Source organism: Neurospora hispaniola, assembly GCF_033458365.1.
Source record: "Neurospora hispaniola strain FGSC 10403 chromosome Unknown B0T23scaffold_4, whole genome shotgun sequence".
NCBI classification, from domain to species: Eukaryota; Fungi; Ascomycota; class Sordariomycetes; order Sordariales; family Sordariaceae; genus Neurospora; species Neurospora hispaniola.
The window spans coordinates 3,654,550-3,673,832 of record NW_026944409.1 but is presented as its reverse complement, the minus strand read 5'-3'; the positions used below and the strand labels follow the sequence as shown (position 1 = coordinate 3,673,832).

At 52.3% G+C, this 19,283-nt stretch overlaps 5 protein-coding genes across 5 annotated transcripts; 3 read left to right on the top strand and 2 right to left on the bottom strand.

The window, feature by feature from the left end:
* Positions 1 to 202: 202 nt before the first annotated feature.
* Positions 203 to 3,133, top strand: B0T23DRAFT_338861 (heterokaryon incompatibility protein-domain-containing protein). The gene is made up of 2 exons (XM_062835852.1): positions 203 to 895; positions 948 to 3,133. Exons 1-2 carry the CDS (start codon positions 577 to 579, stop codon positions 2,672 to 2,674), a joined length of 2,046 nt encoding a protein of 681 aa, XP_062693367.1. The 5' UTR covers positions 203 to 576; the 3' UTR covers positions 2,675 to 3,133.
* A 3,370-nt stretch (positions 3,134 to 6,503) lies between these two features.
* B0T23DRAFT_152549 (kinase-like domain-containing protein) lies at positions 6,504 to 9,750 on the bottom strand. The gene is made up of 3 exons (XM_062832564.1): positions 9,083 to 9,750; positions 8,366 to 9,002; positions 6,504 to 8,304 (listed from the first exon to the last, which is right to left on the bottom strand). Exons 1-3 carry the CDS (start codon positions 9,614 to 9,616, stop codon positions 6,863 to 6,865), a joined length of 2,613 nt encoding a protein of 870 aa, XP_062693366.1. The 5' UTR covers positions 9,617 to 9,750; the 3' UTR covers positions 6,504 to 6,862.
* Positions 9,751 to 10,792, bottom strand: B0T23DRAFT_152548 (uncharacterized protein). Its single transcript, XM_062832563.1, has one exon. The coding sequence runs from the start codon at positions 10,561 to 10,563 to the stop codon at positions 9,886 to 9,888; it is 678 nt and encodes a 225-aa protein (XP_062693365.1). The 5' UTR covers positions 10,564 to 10,792; the 3' UTR covers positions 9,751 to 9,885.
* A 2,097-nt stretch (positions 10,793 to 12,889) lies between these two features.
* Positions 12,890 to 15,916, top strand: B0T23DRAFT_358943 (uncharacterized protein). The gene is made up of 2 exons (XM_062836214.1): positions 12,890 to 13,537; positions 13,600 to 15,916. Exons 1-2 carry the CDS (start codon positions 13,332 to 13,334, stop codon positions 15,581 to 15,583), a joined length of 2,190 nt encoding a protein of 729 aa, XP_062693364.1. The 5' UTR covers positions 12,890 to 13,331; the 3' UTR covers positions 15,584 to 15,916.
* A 1,206-nt stretch (positions 15,917 to 17,122) lies between these two features.
* On the top strand, positions 17,123 to 19,252 carry B0T23DRAFT_316625 (uncharacterized protein; the record flags this gene model as incomplete). The annotated part of the gene is made up of 6 exons (XM_062834944.1): positions 17,123 to 18,002; positions 18,086 to 18,122; positions 18,181 to 18,320; positions 18,422 to 18,725; positions 18,799 to 19,051; positions 19,118 to 19,252. Coding segments are annotated over 6 exons (1,749 nt in total), but the record flags the coding sequence as incomplete, so codon positions are not given.
* Positions 19,253 to 19,283: the final 31 nt, after the last annotated feature.

The following is a 19,283-nucleotide window of genomic DNA, read 5'->3' as shown; positions in this document are numbered from 1 at the left end:
TGATGATTCGATCCTGTAGTGTTGCTGTCTGCAATTTTTGGAGACGAGGTGGGTAGATCAGGTTGTTCGCGACTTCTGATTTATCGTGGATCTTGACGGAACTGAACGGAAGATAGAGGGACGCTGTTCTGTTTCACTTTTCTACCTCTTCTTGTCTTTTTTTCTTTTTTTCTTTTTTTTCTTTTTTTCTTTTTTTCTCCCTCCTTCTCGGGCATTTTCTCGTAGCGATACAACTCAACAAAACCTTTGGCCCAAATCCTGTTAGCTTGTATCTCATCCTTCGTCGAATACGACTGTAACCGAGTTCGATGACTTGGCAGCACTTGCAGCGCCACGACTTTTATCACCAGTCAGCAGCGACCTAGCTTTGACATCAGAGGCTACAATGGCATCGGATTCCTTGATTGGGCGCGAGGCATGTTGAGGTGGAGAGTCAGCTGAAGCCTGAAGCACAGTAGGTGGAGAGAGCATCTTGAGTAGTTGAGAGTCGGTCAGTCATCCTTACGATGTCTTCTCCATCCCCAGACCCTTCATCTCTATCTTTTTGTCTTCGATTGTCCCTATTAGACTTGCAAAATGTATCATTTACGTTACGATATACAGATGTTACGGGAACGCCTCAAGGATGCCGCTGCACCAGGCATATTTACTCTGACGAAGTACTGCCTGAGGTGCAAGAACTTATGGCTCCCCCATGGTAAGGAGGCCAGCTGTGACGGAATTGGCTTCTCAGCCAGCTTAGGGTGCCGTTATTGCATCTTTCTGCACAACGCTCTGAAGCACTTCGACTGGATGGAAGGCTTGCACTGTCATTTCAAGCTCAGCAGGCGTAAAGGGCGCTATTATTTGACGTCCTGGGATTTCCGTGTTCAGCTTGAGCTGTACACACCAACTGGTAGGTGTAGGTTCTTCCTTCGAGAGAAAAGTGCTAAGACCAAAGCGTTTAGGGCATCCGCCAGCTTGGCACGGTATTGCTCAAGACGCCAATCCCCTTGACGCCGTTCTGAGCGGCTCGCCTCGGACATCTGAAGCCTACGAGTTTATTCGTTCCTGTCTACGAGACTGCGACGCCAACCACCCGGAATGCAAGATAGCAGGTCAAGGACTACCCACTCGGCTGTTAGACATACAGGATGAAGGCGCTCAGCAAGTGAAACTGGTCGAGACGGAGTCGCTTCCTGTGGGGCACAACACGACCTACATAGCCCTTAGCTACTGCTGGGGTGGACGGCAGAGTTTGACGCTGAAGTCTGAGAACCTGGAGGTCATGAAGTTGGGTCTTATGGTCTCCAGTCTGCCGCAGACGTTACAAGATGCCATCGCCGTCACCCGAGCGCTAGGCCAACAGTACCTATGGGTAGACGCTTTGTGCATTATCCAAAATTCTCCAAGCGATTGGGAAGTGGAATCGTCAAAGATGGCCTCGGTATACCGTGATGCCTATCTAACTATTGCTGCTGCTACTGCCTCCGACGTTACTCAGGGGTTTTTATCCCGCAATTACCGGGAAACAAATTTTTGGTACAAGGAGCCATACCAAGAGGAATGGATCAATCAGGAAGCTTGCTCGACCATTTTAGGCGCCCGACGGATACACGAAGGTTTTGGGCATGCCGATGAACATCGGGTTCCTGTGCTGCCCTGGAAACGTCGCGGGTGGACGTTGCAGGAACAGTTTCTCTCGACAAGATTGCTCAAATATCACGCTTACGAGCTTCGCTGGGTTTGCCAAAATAAATCGGCGTGCCAATGTCGTTCCGACTTGAGTTGCACGTTACTGGCTAAAGACCCGATGGACTCGCCCACGTACAGATTAGAATCTGCCCAGCTGGCACATAAGCATTGGCACCGTATTGTTAATGACTATACTGCCCGCGAGCTTACCGATGCCCGTGACAAGCTACCCGCAATTTCTGGTCTCGCGCAAGTCTTTCAGCAAGTCATACAGTCTCCATATATCGCAGGCATTTGGGAAGACCGACTGTCTTTGGGGCTCTTATGGGGGGTTTTTGACGCAAGATATGCTCCCGAGCTTTACATAGCGCCTACTTTCTCTTGGGCGTCCATATCCTCGCCGGTTGGAACGATGTTTGAGCCTGGGGACTTAGACGTACGTGATAGATGGGTCTCTCACATTGTGGTCGAAGATACTTGCTCCATTGCCGATGGCAAAGATCCACTGGGTCGGGTGAAAGATGGCTGGATCAAACTCCGCGGTTATCTTTTCAGAGCGACTTTAGTCGACGACCCGAGTCAACCTATCACCCACAGGTACACAGTCTTGACCAAATATCTTGGAAGAAAAATTTTAGTTCATGACACCTGGCTAGAAGAATTTCAAGCCACAAACGAACATGGCAACTTGGAGAGATCTGTTCGTCGAAAGCGCCAACCCTCGGTCATACCTCCACAAGACAATGAGCCCTCCCCATCCAAGATCAAGGACGGCGCTGTTGTATATTTGCTCTTGATTGGATGTCTGATTTCCCCTCGACGTTCAGAGGCAGGTTTTAACTTCCTGGGATTAGGTTTGTCAAGCGATAAACCCGGGATGTATGAGAGACTGGGCCTTGTCAAATATCACCTTGATACCGGATCCCGGAGGAAGATGGAAAAATTCAAGTCAGGTCTCATCGCTGCAGCAGACGACCACAAGGTTATTACCATTGTTTGACATTGGGGATATCAACGATGTTTTCCACTGGGTTACACATGTACGTAGATGATTTTGTCAGGTTCTGGATTGGGGTTTCTGTTGGCTTGGAAACCGAAAGACATGTTGCGCGTTCCTTCTTCCCTCATAATGTCTGCTGTCATGATTTGTTCACGTCTTATACTGTCGTATGAGTTATACTTCTACATTATTTTTGATTATGAAGATATACCATTCATTCTCACAGAAGGGGACTGCAAGTACACACTACCCGAGGGAGCTAAGGATGAGCAGCGAAGACACCTTGACCACACCTCGAAGTGCTGGGAGACAAAGGCAACATAGCACGCCTCACATTGACATCCACTTCCAAAATGACCGAGACGGCCTACGATAAGGTAGCCGAGTGAGCAATCGTGAAGGTCACTAGGTAGAATTTCACAGCAATCGCCCAGCGGAATTAGTCATACATTGACAGAGCAAAAAATGAGTGAATTGTCGTTTACTCTCACCAATAAGTAAGATTTTATTCCCAGGTTTCCCCTCATCTCCCTTGTGGGCATGAAACCCAAGCAACATAACCGACATCAGACACTCCCTCTTCTCGACCCGATACGACCAACTTGTTAGCCATTAGGCTTAGTTTGCCCCTAACTGAGTGATTGAAAGATACCTATCCAAACCCAATCTCCGAGTTACTCTTCTTCTTCCTATACTACCCCCTGCCCGTGTCCATGTCCATGTCCATATCATATCATATCCCAGCTGCGGATGAAGCTACCGTCCAGCGTCTCAGTTACTTCACTTCCACTTCCACCTCCATTCCCTCCCAAAGAAGGAAAACAAAAGCCAAAGTAGGTACCAAGTGAAAAACCTCGCAAAAGCCTCACCATATCTATCCTTCCTCACTTTCCAACCTCAGAAGCCATCAAGTCCAATCAATACCCAATAATCAGGCCATCTAGAATGAGGTAGCCAGCCATGAAGGACTAGCTGGCTGGCTGGCTGGCTCAACCTAGAGGTACCCACCTCTAGGTAGAGGTAGGTACAGGTAATTTACCGTGATACGGGACCTGGGTCGTACCATGGTTCTTAGTCCAATACTCCTTCTCTATGCACTTCACACACGGAACGTGCACGGTTGGCGCACCACCATTCCCCGCTGGTATCACTGGCACCTGCTTGTCGCAGGTGCAGCGTTCGTATCTCTTGTCGTAAGTGACCTCCTGGGCCACCTTGTATTCCTTATAGTGCAAGCACTGGGTCCCGGCCTTATAGTGTTGTATGTCGTGAGGATCCCACTGGTGCCAGTAACTGCCGGGGTAAAGGATGTATCTGCACATGGTGTAGTGGATGCTGTTGGCTTGCCGGGGGTTTGTGATTTTTTCTTATGGGTTGTTGAAGGGAATGAGTCTGTAAAACATGAAGGATGAGTGGGTGAACTTGATGTGTTGATTCTACAAGGTGAGGTGAGGGCTCTCCTCAGCTGTTGAGGAGTGAAACTGCTTACTTGCTTGGATCAAAGGTTTCGAGAGAGCTTGTAGAGAATAGACCAGCTAGGTAGTAGGTATTCAGGAGTTTCGTATTTGGATGTATCTGCTTCTCTCACGATCAAACTGTCTGGTGAGAGAGGCCTGCTCATTTTGTACTCGAGAGACATCAGGCTGTCGAGGATGTTCGCTGCGTTACGCGCAGAGATCAATGAAGAAATCTCCAACAGGTCAACGAGGAAACCTCCAACATCGTCGGTTTTCTCGCGGTGGCCAAACCGATAATAGAATATCACCAACGGACCGGTGGTTCTCGAGGATGGGCGGCTGGAATCTTGCGTTGAAGACTCCATGATCAAAGAAGGCGGAAAGCAGGTAATGATGTTGGTGAACACTCGTCTTTCGGAAATATCCAGCTCGTTCATCGTTCATGTCACTCGATGACGGAGGTTGTCACGGAGACTCGATGATCAAGAAAACGCCCGAGCTGCTCATCTCGTTGGTAATCTGGTTGTTCATTCAGCTTCAGAACAACAGCCTACTAACCGGGGCTTAAGATCATAACTACCTGCCTGTTGAAGGCTCGAAGCGCCTTCGTCTCGATGTCCCAGCAAGTGAGAGCTGTAGCGCATGCCTAAGCCATGACCTCTGTCTTCTTAGGAAACAAAAGAAAGAGAAGGCCGCCCTGTTGGTACGTGATTGCGCGTGTTCGGAGCGTGACCAACCTGCCGCTGATCTGTGAAGTGGAGGAGAAAGTCATTGACACTCCGAAATAGGAAGCATTCACTCAAGGAACAGATCTTGCAAGATCAGACCAGCTGCACAATACCTGAATTGTTCATAAAGACTGGGGGGTGCTGTGAGTTAAGTGCCTACCTACCTACCTACCTACCCGGCCAAGATCATCATTGTGATGCCGAGGTAGGTAGAGGTAAATATGTAGTGACATACATTACCTTGTTGCCACAAAGGAACTCAAAGGGCCATAGAACGAATGATCAAACAATCAAGTGTACAAACAACAAGTTTGATACAGTGTCGAAGAGTACGTGCACGTCGACATCCCTGACCGCCACCTTGTAGACCGAGACGGGTCGTTGGTGATGAATTTTCTTGATATACTTTACGTAGTGGTTTGTTGCACAACGGTCTAGGCGTTGGGAATGCATAGCCAAATACAAAATGGTTTTATGATAGAAAGAAGAGAGAAAGACAAGGTCCGGGTGTCAGACGTAAGATAAATAGCATGCGTTCTTGAGGGACCAAAATCATAAAGGATGTAAATATGGATGAGAGGTATGGTAGGCTGACGTGACAGGACAAGATGTTGATGCAGTGCCTTGAATTCTGGATTACTTTAATTACCTCGGCGAGGAAAGTGGGGATATGAGTGAAGAGGAAAGAACACGGACTGGTCTCAGTAATATCCAAGATCACAAAGAAAGATTCATGACTGTGGTAAAAGAAAAGTGGAAAAAGGGAGAAGAGGGCGAGACGAGTAAATCTGAGTACCTGAGAGAAGAAGAAATGGAGGTAATGGAGTAGGATTCAGATACACGGTGTCTATTGTATCTGGTACCCGATGAGCTGGTGAACCGGTGAACCAGTGAGTTTGGCCAGGGAGGAAACCTGGAAAGCTGAGGTGTGGTGAGCGTTGGCAGGGGTTGACTAGTACCTTACTCAAACATGTTCGAGGCTGGAGAGGATGTTTGTCACTTTGGTCTGGATCTGTGGCGTCTTTCCCAATATCTGGACATTGGTTGAAGCGGCTCGTTGGGCTGGTTGGGCGGTATTAGGATGCGGATGGGGATTCAAATTGGGGATAACCACAAACATTGTCCATAAAAAAATGAGTGTCCGAAATCATATCACCTCACAATGCCCTCCCTCACTTGATCACATCACCGACCAGGTTGGTTCCTCATATGAGACTTTTTCCTTTTTTCACACTTACTACCCAAAAAATCCTTTGCTTTACCTTATCGAAGTTACATGTACATAGAAAGAAAACCCAAGTGTACATCAGCGCAGTAGTGTTGATAGGGATTAAAAAAGAAGTATTAAGTGTTAATATAAGAGTGAGCGTAAGCCGGTAAAGCCGCTCCCCCTCCCGTCTCTCTTTCCTTCCTAAAAAGCCAGAGGACTAAACAAAAACAAAACAAAAAAATCAAGCCACATCTTCTTTGCTGCTTCTGCTGCTGCCATGCCACGCGGGGAAAAAAAAGGGACGCGTATAAAAATCAGACATCAGTATGTAAGTAGTGACAAGCCCAACCGTGAGGAAAAAAACGACCGACCAACCAGACCAATCACCAGTCTAGAATGTGTGAGAGTGAGAGTGTAAGCGAGAGTGCTGCGCGCGCAAAGTACATGAAATAAGAACAACCCGCAAATATGATTCCTGTTTCCTTTTCCCCCCTTTGTGACACCTGTCCCTGTTCTTTCTTGTTTTGTTGTTTTGCAAGAGAGAGTAGAAGTCCGGTCTCAGACCTAGGACTCCGCGTTTCAAGGCTGAGCGAGACAGTCAAGGGGTAAGGTTCAGGTAGCTAGGTAACTCCCCCAACCAACGTAGAACACCCAGACTGTCAAATCATCAAAAGTACATTTTGCTCACCCTCAGGGATACTGCAAACCAATCGCTCGCTTCCCATGCTGTCGTCATTCCATGCCAGCAGTCTTACAGTATAATCCAACAAATTTCAATCCATCAGCCAGCCCATCATAGTCGCAGCTCCCTGACGATCTGCTCCGCCAAGGCCTTGTACTGCCATGTGTTTCCGGCGAGCCTCTTGAACTGGACACCGTGGAGACTGACAATCGGAACCTTGACGATCAAGATCTCGAATTCGATCTCGTTGCCGCCTTCGGTCATCACCGTCGGTTGGCGTTCAGCGTGGTTGATGCTGGGTGTGTGGCGACAGCTGAAGCCACCCTTGATCTCATTGAACCCCACGCCAAGCACCCGCAACACTCGCTTAATATCCGCTCGTATTTCTGAGAGAGGTTTGGTCGAGGTTGTGGATACGCTGAAGATACCCTTGAGGAACACAGGCTTGACCAGATCGGGATCTTCGGGCTCTAGCCTCTCGTTGGAACCACCCGAGGTCTCGCCTCTTATGTCGCTATCCACCAGCTCAGCATCCGTCTCTTCGCGGACAGAGTGGTGGTGGCTCTGGTAGCTTCTTTGTGGCTCTGTGGTTTGTGATTGAGCCTGCTGAGCAGCAGCCTCAGCCTCGCGCTTGGCTCGTCGCATCTGGATAGACTCCCTACGAGCGTGGCCGAGCGACTTGGCGCGCATGGACATGGAACCTCGAATGGGCGGCTTGCCGTCCGTTGAGCTAGCTGTCGCTGGAGGCTCCTTTCGCCTGTCACGGGTGCTAAGTCTGCGGAGGATACCGGCGGCCGTGCTCTCTTTCTTAGCGGGGACCATATCGGGCGACAGTAGGCCACCCTGGATGGGCTCCCTAGGCTGATCCTCACTGTGCGACCTTGTCCTTTGTCGGCTCCGTGGCTCAGCATTGTGGACAGGCTGTGGCGGCACGATATCGGCGAGGGAATGCTTCTCCTTTGGTCGGATAACGGGAGAAGGAGGTACTGGCATCACTGTCTGTGATGACGAAGGTGGAGGCTGCTGTGCCTTGGATGGTTGTTGCAAGTCAATGTAGACGTGGTTGCGTTCGCGCTCGAGCTTTTCGCGGACTAGGTAGTAGATGGAAATAAGAGGATCGAACGCGTTAAGAGGATCATCGCCAAGGGAAAGACCCTCTGAACTGGCGGCAGTCAGCGTGTCCTTGCTCGTCACCGAGTTCCTTCTCTTGTAGAAATCGAAACCAAAGCCACGCTTCTTCTCGGCATCCTTCGCGATTGGTTCCGGTCGTTCTCTCTCCTTCTCGAGGCGGCGCACAGCGGCCTGGTACTTGGGCGACTTGATGCGCTTGGTCAACTCTGCTGTGATATACTCTGGAGGCCCAAACTTGAAACCAGTCATCTGCGAAATAACTTCGGGGTCGAGGGGAAGCGTCAGGGGCTCGCGGCGCGGGAGGTAGTTATCGGGGGGTCCGTTGTAACCCTTGAGCATCCAAGGGTGGTTCATGACCTCCTGCATGGTGGCTCGCTGCTTGGGGTCAGTTACCAACATGCGCGAGATCAGGTGCTTGCATTCTGCAGACAGCCAAGTTAGCATAACTTTGAGCGGAGCCAGAAACTGAGTGTTGAAACATACCCGAAGAAAGCCAGTTAGGATAGTCAACCGCGCCCTTCTTGATTTTCTGATGGAGAGCGGGCATGTACTGGTCGTCAAACGGAACCTTGCCGCACACCAACACAAACAGAACGACACCAAAGCTCCATACGTCAACCTCGGGTCCGGTATACGGCCTTGCCTGCAGGAGCTCAGGCGCGGCAAAGTACAGACTGCCGCAGTATGTCTTGAGTTTCCTATCCTCCTCTGGGGAGAAAAGGTTGCTGAGACCGAAATCGATAATCTTGATGTCGCCAGTCTTGCTGATCAGGATATTCTCGATCTTCAAGTCGCGATGGACAATGCTGTTGCGGTGGCAATAGTCGACGGCGCTGGCTATTTGGCGGGCGAACTTGCGAGCCTGCTTCTCCTTGAGCTTACCGTGGGAAATGATGTAGTCCAGCATTTGGCCGCCATTAACGTATTCAAAAAGCATGTACCAATGCCACCTTGTTCGCAAGTTATCGCGGAGCCCGCAAATGTACTGATGGTTCAGAAGGCTGACGATAGCCGCCTCACGGGCGTTACGGTCTTCCCTAGCGGCATCGGCCTTTTCACGCTCTTCCCTCGACTGTCGGCCATCGTCGGGCGATACTCTTTCGATGATCTTGCAGGCGACCTGAACACGCGGAAACAAAGGTAAAGAGTTAGCCACAGAAACGGAACAAACGAGATGTCGCATTTGATGGGTTGACTTGCCAATTCGTTGGTGCCCTCCTTTTTCGCCAACTTGACCTTACCCATGCTACCTTGACCAATTGTCTTGATGAAGGCATAGTTACCGGATGGCGCGGGGATCACGGTACGGTATCGCTGCTTGGTAGTGCCAGTGGCACTGCGGTGTGTCGAGACGCCGGCGTCGGCGCCATTGCGATGGTCGTCCCCGGCGCCGGCGTGGCCGTGAGGAGCGGCGGCGGCAGCAGCGGCAGCGGACATGTCGGGCTGCTGCTGATGGTGATACTGCTGCTGTTGCTGTGCAGGATGGGGGTGGTGTCTCGACGATGTGGCCGTGGAGGTGGTGGTGGTGGTGGTGGTGGTAGCTGCTGTGGTGGCTCCTGAAGCAGATCGCTGACTGCTCCGGCGGTGGGGACGCGAGGCTTCAGCTCTGTTGGTTGATTCGGACCGCGGCAGTGGTGGCTCGGGTCGTGATGTGGTAGGGGGACGCCGAGTCCGAACAGACTGTGATCGGATGGGGAGTTCGGCGGCGGCGCCAGAGGAGAGTGTCGTCGCCATTGGGGGGGTGGAGAAAACGCGTGTGGTGGTGGTACTGAGGTACTCTTCTGGTCCGTCTGTAGCAAAGGGGATTTCCCAGGGTGATGGAGCCGGGTTGGCGGTAGGGCGGTCGGAGTGCTAATCCCTAGTCGCAGCCGGGGGAGGACGGGGGTCGGGGGTGTTTGTTGGTGTTAGGTGGAATCTCAATGGGCGAAGCCAATGAAGTCGAGTATAGACGAGTAGAGATGACTAGTCCACTAAATAGGGATCTGGATACGGCGTTTGGTCGATTACGAGGGTGGGTATTGTCCGGACTGACCTCGTGGTGCAAGTCGCAAGATTACAGTCGGGGCCCGGGAGCCTAATTCAGGACCACGGCCAGGGCTCAGGTACAAAGCGAAATGGGCGGAATGGGGAAAAGTGGTCTCGAGCGATCCACGCAAATTCGGTTGCGAGAGAGAAGCAGTGGAGAGGGAATGTATGTAGAGGTAGGTAGGTGAGGTGTGAAAATGCAAGGAGGGACCAGCGGGAGCGAAATGCTGCTGTGCTGGACTGCCCGCCCGCTGCCGACGATCCAGGATTCGGGGGGGTGTTGTGGTGCAGGGCAGTGTTGCAAGTTGAGATGAAGCATTCAGCAAAAAGTGGTGCAGATTCTTGGGAGGAGCAGAGCAGTGGAAGTGCAGTCCGCAGTTCTGGCGGAGAAGGGAACTTGTGAACAAGGAAGACGGGACGGGAGCTTGGGTCTCTCTACCTCTAGAGGTACGTAGCCTCGGCCCGTGCTTCGATTGGATCAGAATTGCTTCAACCTTGGCAGCCCGATGTGTCAAACGGAGGAACCTAAACCTCGAGACGGCCTTCCCGACACACACCAGCAACTCTTTCTTTCTTTCTTGGTGACGGGGGGATGTAAGAGAACTTGAAGTGGAAGTGGTCTGTAAAAATGCCCAGTAAGACTTGGTAATTGTCATGTGGCTTATTGCCTGTGTTGTCCGTGGCCGACGGGACCTGGAATCGGGATCGCGGAAGCAATGTCAGTGGAGACAGCATGCGAGCACACCTACCTAGCGCACTCTACACTAGTGAAGGGGAAGCCTCTGGAGATGGGCCCGCTGCGAGGTTGACAAGAATTGGTGGTTGGGTTTTGTAGTGAGACAGACGGGGCGAACGGGGCGCCCCGGACAAGGGACTTGGAGTGGGCCTACCGTATGTCTTTAGTGTTACTGCTCAAGGTACTCCTGCCTCCCCTCTGTTAACACATGAGAACGTTTCTGTCCGCCTTCAAGTGTCACCGCCAGGTCGACCGCCTTTGGGAAAGAGATCAGGCCGATATCAAAACAACACAGATCTGGGGTCAAGCCATTCAGCATGATTCAGACACCCTCGGAACCATGCCGGCGGGTATGGTTTATTTGTCAAGTCATTTTCCAGTTCCTGGGGTGAAACATGAGGTTACGTTGAAGATGGGAGCGCGCTTAACCACCACCGATGGCGCTATACCGAACGCTAAACATTCAGCCTCTGGCAACTCACTCCGGGACATTGAAGATGTAAACGAACAGACGAGGTCATCACCAACGGCTACAGTATAGTTCTCTTTCTCCTCCTAACTGTTGCCTCGAACGGTCTTCTCCAAATATTCATTTGTTGGGGACCACGGAGGGACCCAGCATCCCCAAGGCAATCCGGCATCTCATTTGTGAATTGCAGTCACGATGAGAAACAAAGGACAAGGAAGGAAGGGTTCTGAACCCACATATGGGTACACTACAGTTGTCGTCCATGATCGTCCTTCTTGGCCGGCGCCCACATCCACCCTTCCACCACAACATGTTTCCCCCCTCGAAAGCCCCTGAAGCCATTCCGATAGCCACTCCCTCGACTCGAACTGTGACATGTTCAACGGTGACTAATCGACCCCTCTACATCAATCAGCATATGGTACCCTGGACAGAAAATCTCGGTGGATGGCCGGTGAAATGCCTCCTCGTGGTCTCTTACACTACAGCCCGGATCGGGATCCGCTGTTGGCGTGGTGGGGATCTTGACGGCCTGCCCTCCGCCGTGATTCGTTCTCGACCAAGGCCGGTCCCCGACTCCCCAATGCCACGTCTACAGCACGCGGAAAAGGCCCGGCGACCTTCGAGAAGGATGCAACTCCTGGATCCGATCTGACTGGCCAGAAGCTGGGGTTTAGAGATGGGCGGCTTCAGACTGGTGCCAACAAACAATTCAGGAGATAGTCAATGCTTGTCTCCGGGACATCCTTTTGGAGCGGTTTCAGCTCGGACGGGAATTTTTAGATTTGTGATCTTCTTTCTTGACTGACACATTTTGAAAAAAAAAAAAAAAAAGGAAGCTCTCTGTGCCACACCGCAGCCTTGATACTGCGACATTGGATATCGCGTCGCGCTCTCTGGAACGGCGGCCGTGTGGCAGGCCTGCGACTTGCGGGGAAGCTTCATCCAATGGCAGCATTGGTGCGGTGAGCGTTCCCTTTTGGAGTGCAAGGCACCAAAGCTTATCACCAGACTATTTTCAAGAAAACGGAATCGAGCTGAGTTGACAAGGGACGGAATGGTGATGATGTACTATGCAACTTTCTTCTTCTTCTGACTCTTGTTTCTGGATGTTCCCAACACTCCAATCACCAGAAGAAGTCGGTTGTTGTACAGCATGAGACAGCCGTTTCTCCTTGTGCGGGAGACATTTGAGAGCATTTATTCACTCCCTTGGAATCTCGCGGTATCCACGCCGAAAGATCTGAAACGCCACACAGGAATTTCGAGGATATTCAACAAAATGCGTAAAAAAGAAAAGCACCGAGATATCACGGATCGACCAACAATGCGCATCGGATATTGATTGCCAGCTGAAATGATATCATGCCGCGGATCAAAGCGATGTTTCCAGGACAGGAATATGATCTCCTCCAGGTTGTTGTTGGGTTACGGTTCTCACCTCATGCGGGGTTTCCAACCGTCTATACTAGTCGTCCTCAACAGCTTGGTGAAGCTCCAATGTGTGTCTCCTTCATCCGTGTTTGCTTTGTTCAGAAAATGAAATTTCGTCGGCTTCATTGTTTCATGATGCCGAGCAAACAACCGGGCTGCATTCCGCGGGCCGAGATGCTGCAGGCACTTCAGTTGGAAGTCCATTTTCTGCCATCTGAAGCTTGGCTCGGCGCCAGCGAACGGGCGCCCGGATCCAGCCGGTCGGGAGAGCCCGGTTCCACGGTCTGATACTATTGATTCTTTCTACACTAATTCATTCTGATGCTTCCACCGTCAATTGAGTTTCAACTTCCACTTGTAGTGACCAAATGTCCAGTCTCGAGTCTTTCAACTCTCTGGCCTCAACGCCCGGCCGGTCTTGTAAAATCACCAAAGTTTCAGGGCACCTTCTCAGGGACAGCCCCTGTCGTCGAGCGCCGTCCCCGCATCGCCCAGCGGCAGAATGACCCCGCTCCGTTCTAGATCTGGTACCGCCTTCCCTTTTGACCGATGACATGCCTGCCCCTGCCGGCAGCTGGCCAAGCAGCACCCGGAGCAGGGCAAGGCTGAACAGCACCACCCTACCCAGTAAATTTAGCGACCGTCGCGTTCTGTAGCTCACGACTGGAACCACCACACCAATCCAAGTAGCGTGCATGTGCCTTTGCTGAGCTTCAGCCTCGGATTCCATTACGGTAATTTGTCAACAAACGATTCCACCACCACTTCGACCACACGTCCTCTCCATGTCCTACAAGAGGTCACGCGCAACTTTCGAGGCCGACCTTACTGCTCAGCAATCACCGTACGTTTTCTTCGGGACACCTCTTCCGCCGCGCGACCCCGAAGTTCGCGACGATGGATCCTACGTACCCATATGGAAGCAGGAGGTGAGGGACGAGCGAGGGAGGAAAAGACTACACGGCGCATTCACAGGAGGATTCAGTGCAGGGTATGTATAGCTCCTCTTCAAACGACCGCTCTCTGTTTTGCTAACAGCAACCTCTCCACTAGCTACTTTAATACCGTCGGCTCCAAAGAAGGATGGACACCCTCGACATTTGTCTCGTCACGCACGAACCGCCACAAAGATACCCCGAAAGCTGTCCAACAACGACCGGAGGACTTTATGGACGAGGAGGATCTTGCCGATGCTGAAGAAGCCAAGAAGATCCAGACCAACGCCGCCTTCGCCGGGCTAGGCTCGACCGCGAACGATGCCACACGAGCGAGCGGCCTCATGGGCCTCTTTCGTCCCCAGGGTGAAACCATGGGTGTGAAACTACTCAAAAAGATGGGCTGGAGGGAAGGTCAAGGCATTGGCCCCAAGGTGCGGAGGAAAGCGCGGCTCGAGCTGCAAAACGATGTGACCGCCCAAGGGGAGACTTTTCTCTTTGCGCCGGAAAACGTACCCATGATTGCATTTGTGAAGAAGACGGATCGCAAGGGCTTGGGATACGCGGGAGAGAGCGGGCTGACGCCAATTGGTCGATCGGGGTCAAAGAAAGGCAGTCACGGTGACACGGACGACGAAGACGAGGACGACTACGGCGCACTAGGACGACCCAAACTTACAATAGGCGGGGGCCGAAAGAAGGAAACGAGCAAAATTCGAGGAGGCATAGGGATAGGTATCCTGAACGATACCGGCTCAGACGACGAAGACCCATACGAAGTCGGTCCCAAAATATCCTACAACCGAGTAATAGGCGGGGACAAGAAGAAAAAGAAGGCTACGATAGCGGCCAACCCGACGCTACAAGCAAAACCAAAGTTTATCACCAAGAAAGCAGCATCGTCGATATTAGGCAAAGTAGGGTTAGGGGTCCGCAAATGCCACGACGGCCGCCTACCACTGGACGGCTTTGTTTTCGGCAAGGAATCCGACGCGCTCACAACCGAAATCAATTCCGAAGGAAAATACCCGCCTCCCCAGATCCCTCCAGGGTGGGTATCTTCCAGGACGCCCAAACCGGAATCCGCCGGCGGGTCTCCTGCAAACTACGTCTCAACAGCCGACGTAGCCAAAGCCTCGACCCTCGACCCCAAAGCCCGCGCCGCTCTCCTTGGCGAAAAGCAGTTACCCGGAAAATCCGTCTTTGACTTCATCTCCCCGGCCTCTCGCGACCGTCTCGCCGCCGTCACGGGCCGGTCCGACCTGCCGCAAGCTCTCGGCGAAGTGCCGGCCGCCTACGCCCGCAGCGAAGCCGAAAAGCAGCAAGAGCTTCTCGATCGCGTTCCCAAACTCGATAAGGAAACCGCCATTGCCGCCATCTCGCGCGGCATCGGGGGTGGCGCGCCCTATGCGGAAGACGAGGAGAAGCGTGCACGGTACAGAGGCTACTTGGAGGTCCAGGCGGGGTTCAGACCGCAATTACCACCGAAACCGGCGAAGTTGACGGATGAGGAGTGGCTGAGGGAGTTTCATGAGTTTTTCAATTGCGCGAGGATCTTTAAGCCGATGACGGGGTTCATGGCTAGTCGGTTTACTACGTCGTCTTCTACGAAGTCCTCGGCATCAACTACAGGAGACACGAAGGAGGTGGTGTCAAGGCCACCGCCAAAACCTGAAGATCCGGCAGAGGAAGCGGCGAGATTGGGCATGTTTGGCACCATGACCAGGTCGGTTACGGACTTCTATCCTACGAGACTGTTGTGTAAACGGTTTGGAGTTAAGCCGCCGGCACATGTTCAGCCGGATAATTACGATGCCACTAGTGAGAAGAAGAAGGATGACGTCTGGTCGCAGTTTCAGTCGTACGGGTATCAGGGTGGAGGAGGACCCGGTACTGTGGAGAGGGAATTGTTGGGGTTGGAGTTTGGGAGTACTGGCGGCGGAGGAGGGAGTACAGCCATGGCTGATTTGGAGAGAGGAGGAGAGGCACAGAAGCCTGCTGAAGTGGTACTTGATACGTCAAGGAATGAAGCGTTGGAAGGGAAGAGGCCGGGTGATGAAGTGTTTAAGGCCATTTTTGGGGATAGTGATGATGATGAGTGATGGAGTTTGGGGAGAACCTTGATGGTTTATAAAGTACCCTGATGGCCAGTAGGTCAGGGGCAGGGTTAGGGTTGTGCTCACATGTGTCACCAACAGACACTGTAGAGCTATAATCAGCTTCTAAAGCTGAAGAATCCCATCAGGATCAAACCCATAGAGCTTGTCCACGGCATAACTCTCCCCAAATTGTCATATGCACGAGACAGTGACAAGCGGCAACCGTGATGTCGGTCTCTCAACTTGATGATTGGTTGGCAGACGGGCGGCTACAGAATAAGCGGGACTAACAATTGGCAGCTCGAGCAGTGATTGGCAATTCCAGCGCCTCAGCGGTAATTTCACAGCGTGACAGCACCAGTACCCCTTGCTTGGTCTTTGCATTTCCCATCGGGGGGATCCATCGAGGTGCTGCAAGTTGCAGCTGAGAGTGCCCTTGAACCATTTCTTCCATGTCTGTGAATCGATGTCAGTGTGAATGCCGTCAGTGCTGTCAACTTTGACAACCCAGGCAGGTGCGGGTTGTTGTGCTTGCAGGATTCGCCTGTCGTCTCCCGTCTTGCCGTCCCGTCTTCTTCAAGTTGTTTCTTTTCGCGTCAGTCATGTCTTTACAAAACTACAGTACCTTCAATTAGTTACATGCCAATCTACCTCGTAGTCTAAGAATGGACCTGCCTCTCACGCCAGAGCTACAGGTCCGTTGAAGTAGGTAGTGTGGTTTCCTCTTCAAAGTAACGTACTTGTTTAGGACATTCATATCCACCAAGTTCATGGCGAGTCCATTACCACGGTGTCCTTCCAGAAAGCAAAACCTGTCACGAACGAACGACCCTTTTTATGATTCTGGACCGTTCACTTCCGCCCGGACCATCTCAGACGACCTAGGGAAGGGACCAGGGCCATGTAATTAGACGATTGGACCAGCTAGCGTGCAGCCTAGTCCAGGCGATCTACCTCAGATTGGGCAGTGGAGGCTCGCAGTTAATTACGCCCAGGTACTTGCTGGGTATATCAGCCATGGTAATAGCATCCCACTCTCCCCGAAGAGGAACCCCAATCTTACTTTAGCCCTTCACCTAATCCTACCTAATCCCCGACCATTGTCCGCCAACAACATCAATCATCCGTCCCATCCAATTCAACAAAGTCGCGCCGGGTTCCCACCATTGCCGTCTCCATCGATTTCATGCAATCAATTAATTGATTGACTGTGTGTGTGTGTGTGTCCGTCCCAGGCCCCGTTAGAGGTAGGTAAGGTCAAGCAAGACTCTTGATGGGAACACATGAGGACGAGGTGGAAATAGGAAGCAAACACACAACACTCCATCGCTGTCGCTGTCATCACCACCACCCATCTTGAGGAACAACACTGTGACGACTGGGTCCATGGAAACTTGGCTAACGTTTCTTCGGCTCCCCCAGCTTTATCCGTCACGTCCCTACAGGTAGCCCCTTATATTAGATACCAAATCACGACCGAATTAATTCCCAATTGCGACACCCACCCCCGTCGTCACCCTGTCTGCGCCGCGAGATTCCAGCTGCTCGTCCCCCGGGCTTCTCTTCGACCACCCTCCACATCACCACAGGACCTCTCGCCTTTCTCTCCCCAAACGGCGTAGCGCAGAAGCAGACTCTGGATTGCTACCCGACCTGGACCTGGACCTGAACCTGAACCTGGACAACCTAGCCCTGGATCACCATCACCTGCCCGACGACAACAACAACAACAACACCACCATTCCCGAGACACTTCTGCCGGGTCTTGTCTGCTTCACTGCAGAGGTCAACGACTTCTGTCGCTCAACTACTACTACCACCGCCGCTGTCGCCGGTCCTGAGCCACCATCGGCTACTCGTTCTCCGCCACCCCAATACCCGGCGTCCGAGTCCTCTTCAGCTGGACGACCTCCGCCCTTCTCGTCGCTCTTTGCCAGTCCATCAGCGGACCCCGAACTTTCCAATTCAGCATCCGTCTTTGAACCATTTGACGGCAAGTACGCTGCCGTTTCAGTCACCGATTTCGACAATAACGACGTCGTCGACGACCCAGACGAATTTAACGAAGTCGCATCCTCGAAATCTGCCGCCCCAGCTTACGCGCCGTCCGATCCATTTGTTGCTGTACATTATCCGTCAGGAGTAGGAAGCAGTAGTAGTGCTTTTATCACCACCGCGCCTTCAACATCGTCCCCGGGATTCCAGCTCCAGGACGAAACCAAGCAAGCGCTAAACTCTCAAAAGGAGGATACCAAGGGCGAGTCATCTCGCAGCAAGGAGGAAGAAGCAGAGCCGCCACCGGCATATTCGGAGGGATCCAGTCCTCTCCTCTCTTTCACATATCTAATGGCTGCCGCGGGAGGAGCGTCGAGTATCATTACTCAGGTCCAGCAGGGTGGACCGCCAATTAATGCCCTGGGAGGTGAGTTGGATTGGATTCATGGAAATGGACAATTTGAGAATTGTTGGAATTCAACAGAGGTTAACAATGGGTTTGCTGGATAGATGTCGCCCCCGATGAGACGATTACTATGGACCTGCGGTAAGAATTTACTCTGAAGTATGCTGTAAAACGGATGGTTTGCTGATTTACTGGACAGGGGAACGCGGTTCACACTATCACGCGATGAGTTGCTAACGTTGCCCGAATTTGTACTTTTGTCCCTCTTTCCCAATGGACTCTTCCCCGAAGGACACATGGGTGGCTTTGGCGAGGGAGATGCCGTACAAGTTGACGTAAGTTTGCGCGCTCACCAGTCATTCACCCAGCTCATCGCTAACTTGGTCAACAGTACGACCCAGCATCCCTACAATACATGCTGGAGTTCTTCCGCACAGTAGCCCAGTCGATTCCCGTAGACCCTTCCAACCCCCAAGATGGCAGTGACGGCATAGTACCCGTCGATCCGGCATCCGGCGCACGGGGCGATGACGGTTCTAAGCGTGCTGGCATCATTGTGCTGCGTGAGGACCTGGACTTTTACGCCATCCCCCCTCGTGCTGACCTTGGTCAGGCTGAGATGATGGAGATCAAGCGCGCGGCTGCTCGGGCGCTGCTCAAGCAGGACGGTATCTTCAGCGGGCTGAAGAAGAGTGATGAGCCGGGCACGACGGAGGCGCATTTGATCGAGATGTTGACTGCTGGGTAAGTTTTGGTCCTCACTTCGCCTATTGGGGCCTCCCTTCCACTGTTAAAAAAGTGCTAACTGTATCTACAGCGGCTTCAACCACGACGATCGCTGGGGCCACCGTGCCGGCGAGCCTAACAAGGCCGTTATCTGCTCCCTCGCCCTCGCCCGCCTGCGCTCCGACATTAAGGGCAACGAGATGGGCAGCAACGCCGTGGGCATGGCCCAGAAGCTTCTGCTCTTCTGGCGCAAGCCTGCTCGCAGGTGCTGGTGGGAGGGTGTCGAGCTTGAGGGTGTCGAAGGTCTCGAGCCTGGCACGAAGCTCAAGGTGTGGATCCGCAGGGTGTGGACGCTGGAGATGAGCGTGATTGGACTGCGTTAGGGACTCGGCCATCTAGAGCTCAGTCAGGCTTTCTATGCACCAGGGCTAGTGGATGGAGTGGGTGGACTCGATGGAGTTGAAGAAGAAGAGGAGGATAAGAAGGATCAGAACGAGATCATTGATGGGTTAGAGGAGCTTGTGGTGATGGCGGTGGAAGAGTAAGGAGTAAAGGCTCGACAGGCGGGGGATTACG

Bases quoted from the DNA above. Each gene is read 5' to 3' on its own strand.
- B0T23DRAFT_152548 (XM_062832563.1), bottom strand. From the start codon at position 10,563: ATGACAATTACCAAGTCTTACTGGGCATTTTTACAGACCACTTCCACT.
- B0T23DRAFT_358943 (XM_062836214.1), top strand. From the start codon at position 13,332: ATGTCCTACAAGAGGTCACGCGCAACTTTCGAGGCCGACCTTACTGCT. The intron at 13,538-13,599 runs GTATGTATAGCT...CCTCTCCACTAG, and splicing joins ACAGGAGGATTCAGTGCAGG to CTACTTTAATACCGTCGGCT.
- B0T23DRAFT_152549 (XM_062832564.1), bottom strand. From the start codon at position 9,616: ATGGCGACGACACTCTCCTCTGGCGCCGCCGCCGAACTCCCCATCCGA. The intron at 9,003-9,082 runs GCAAGTCAACCC...CCGCGTGTTCAG, and splicing joins AGGAGGGCACCAACGAATTG to GTCGCCTGCAAGATCATCGA. The intron at 8,305-8,365 runs GTATGTTTCAAC...GGCTGTCTGCAG, and splicing joins TCCTAACTGGCTTTCTTCGG to AATGCAAGCACCTGATCTCG.
- B0T23DRAFT_338861 (XM_062835852.1), top strand. From the start codon at position 577: ATGTATCATTTACGTTACGATATACAGATGTTACGGGAACGCCTCAAG. The intron at 896-947 runs GTAGGTGTAGGT...CAAAGCGTTTAG, and splicing joins TGAGCTGTACACACCAACTG to GGCATCCGCCAGCTTGGCAC.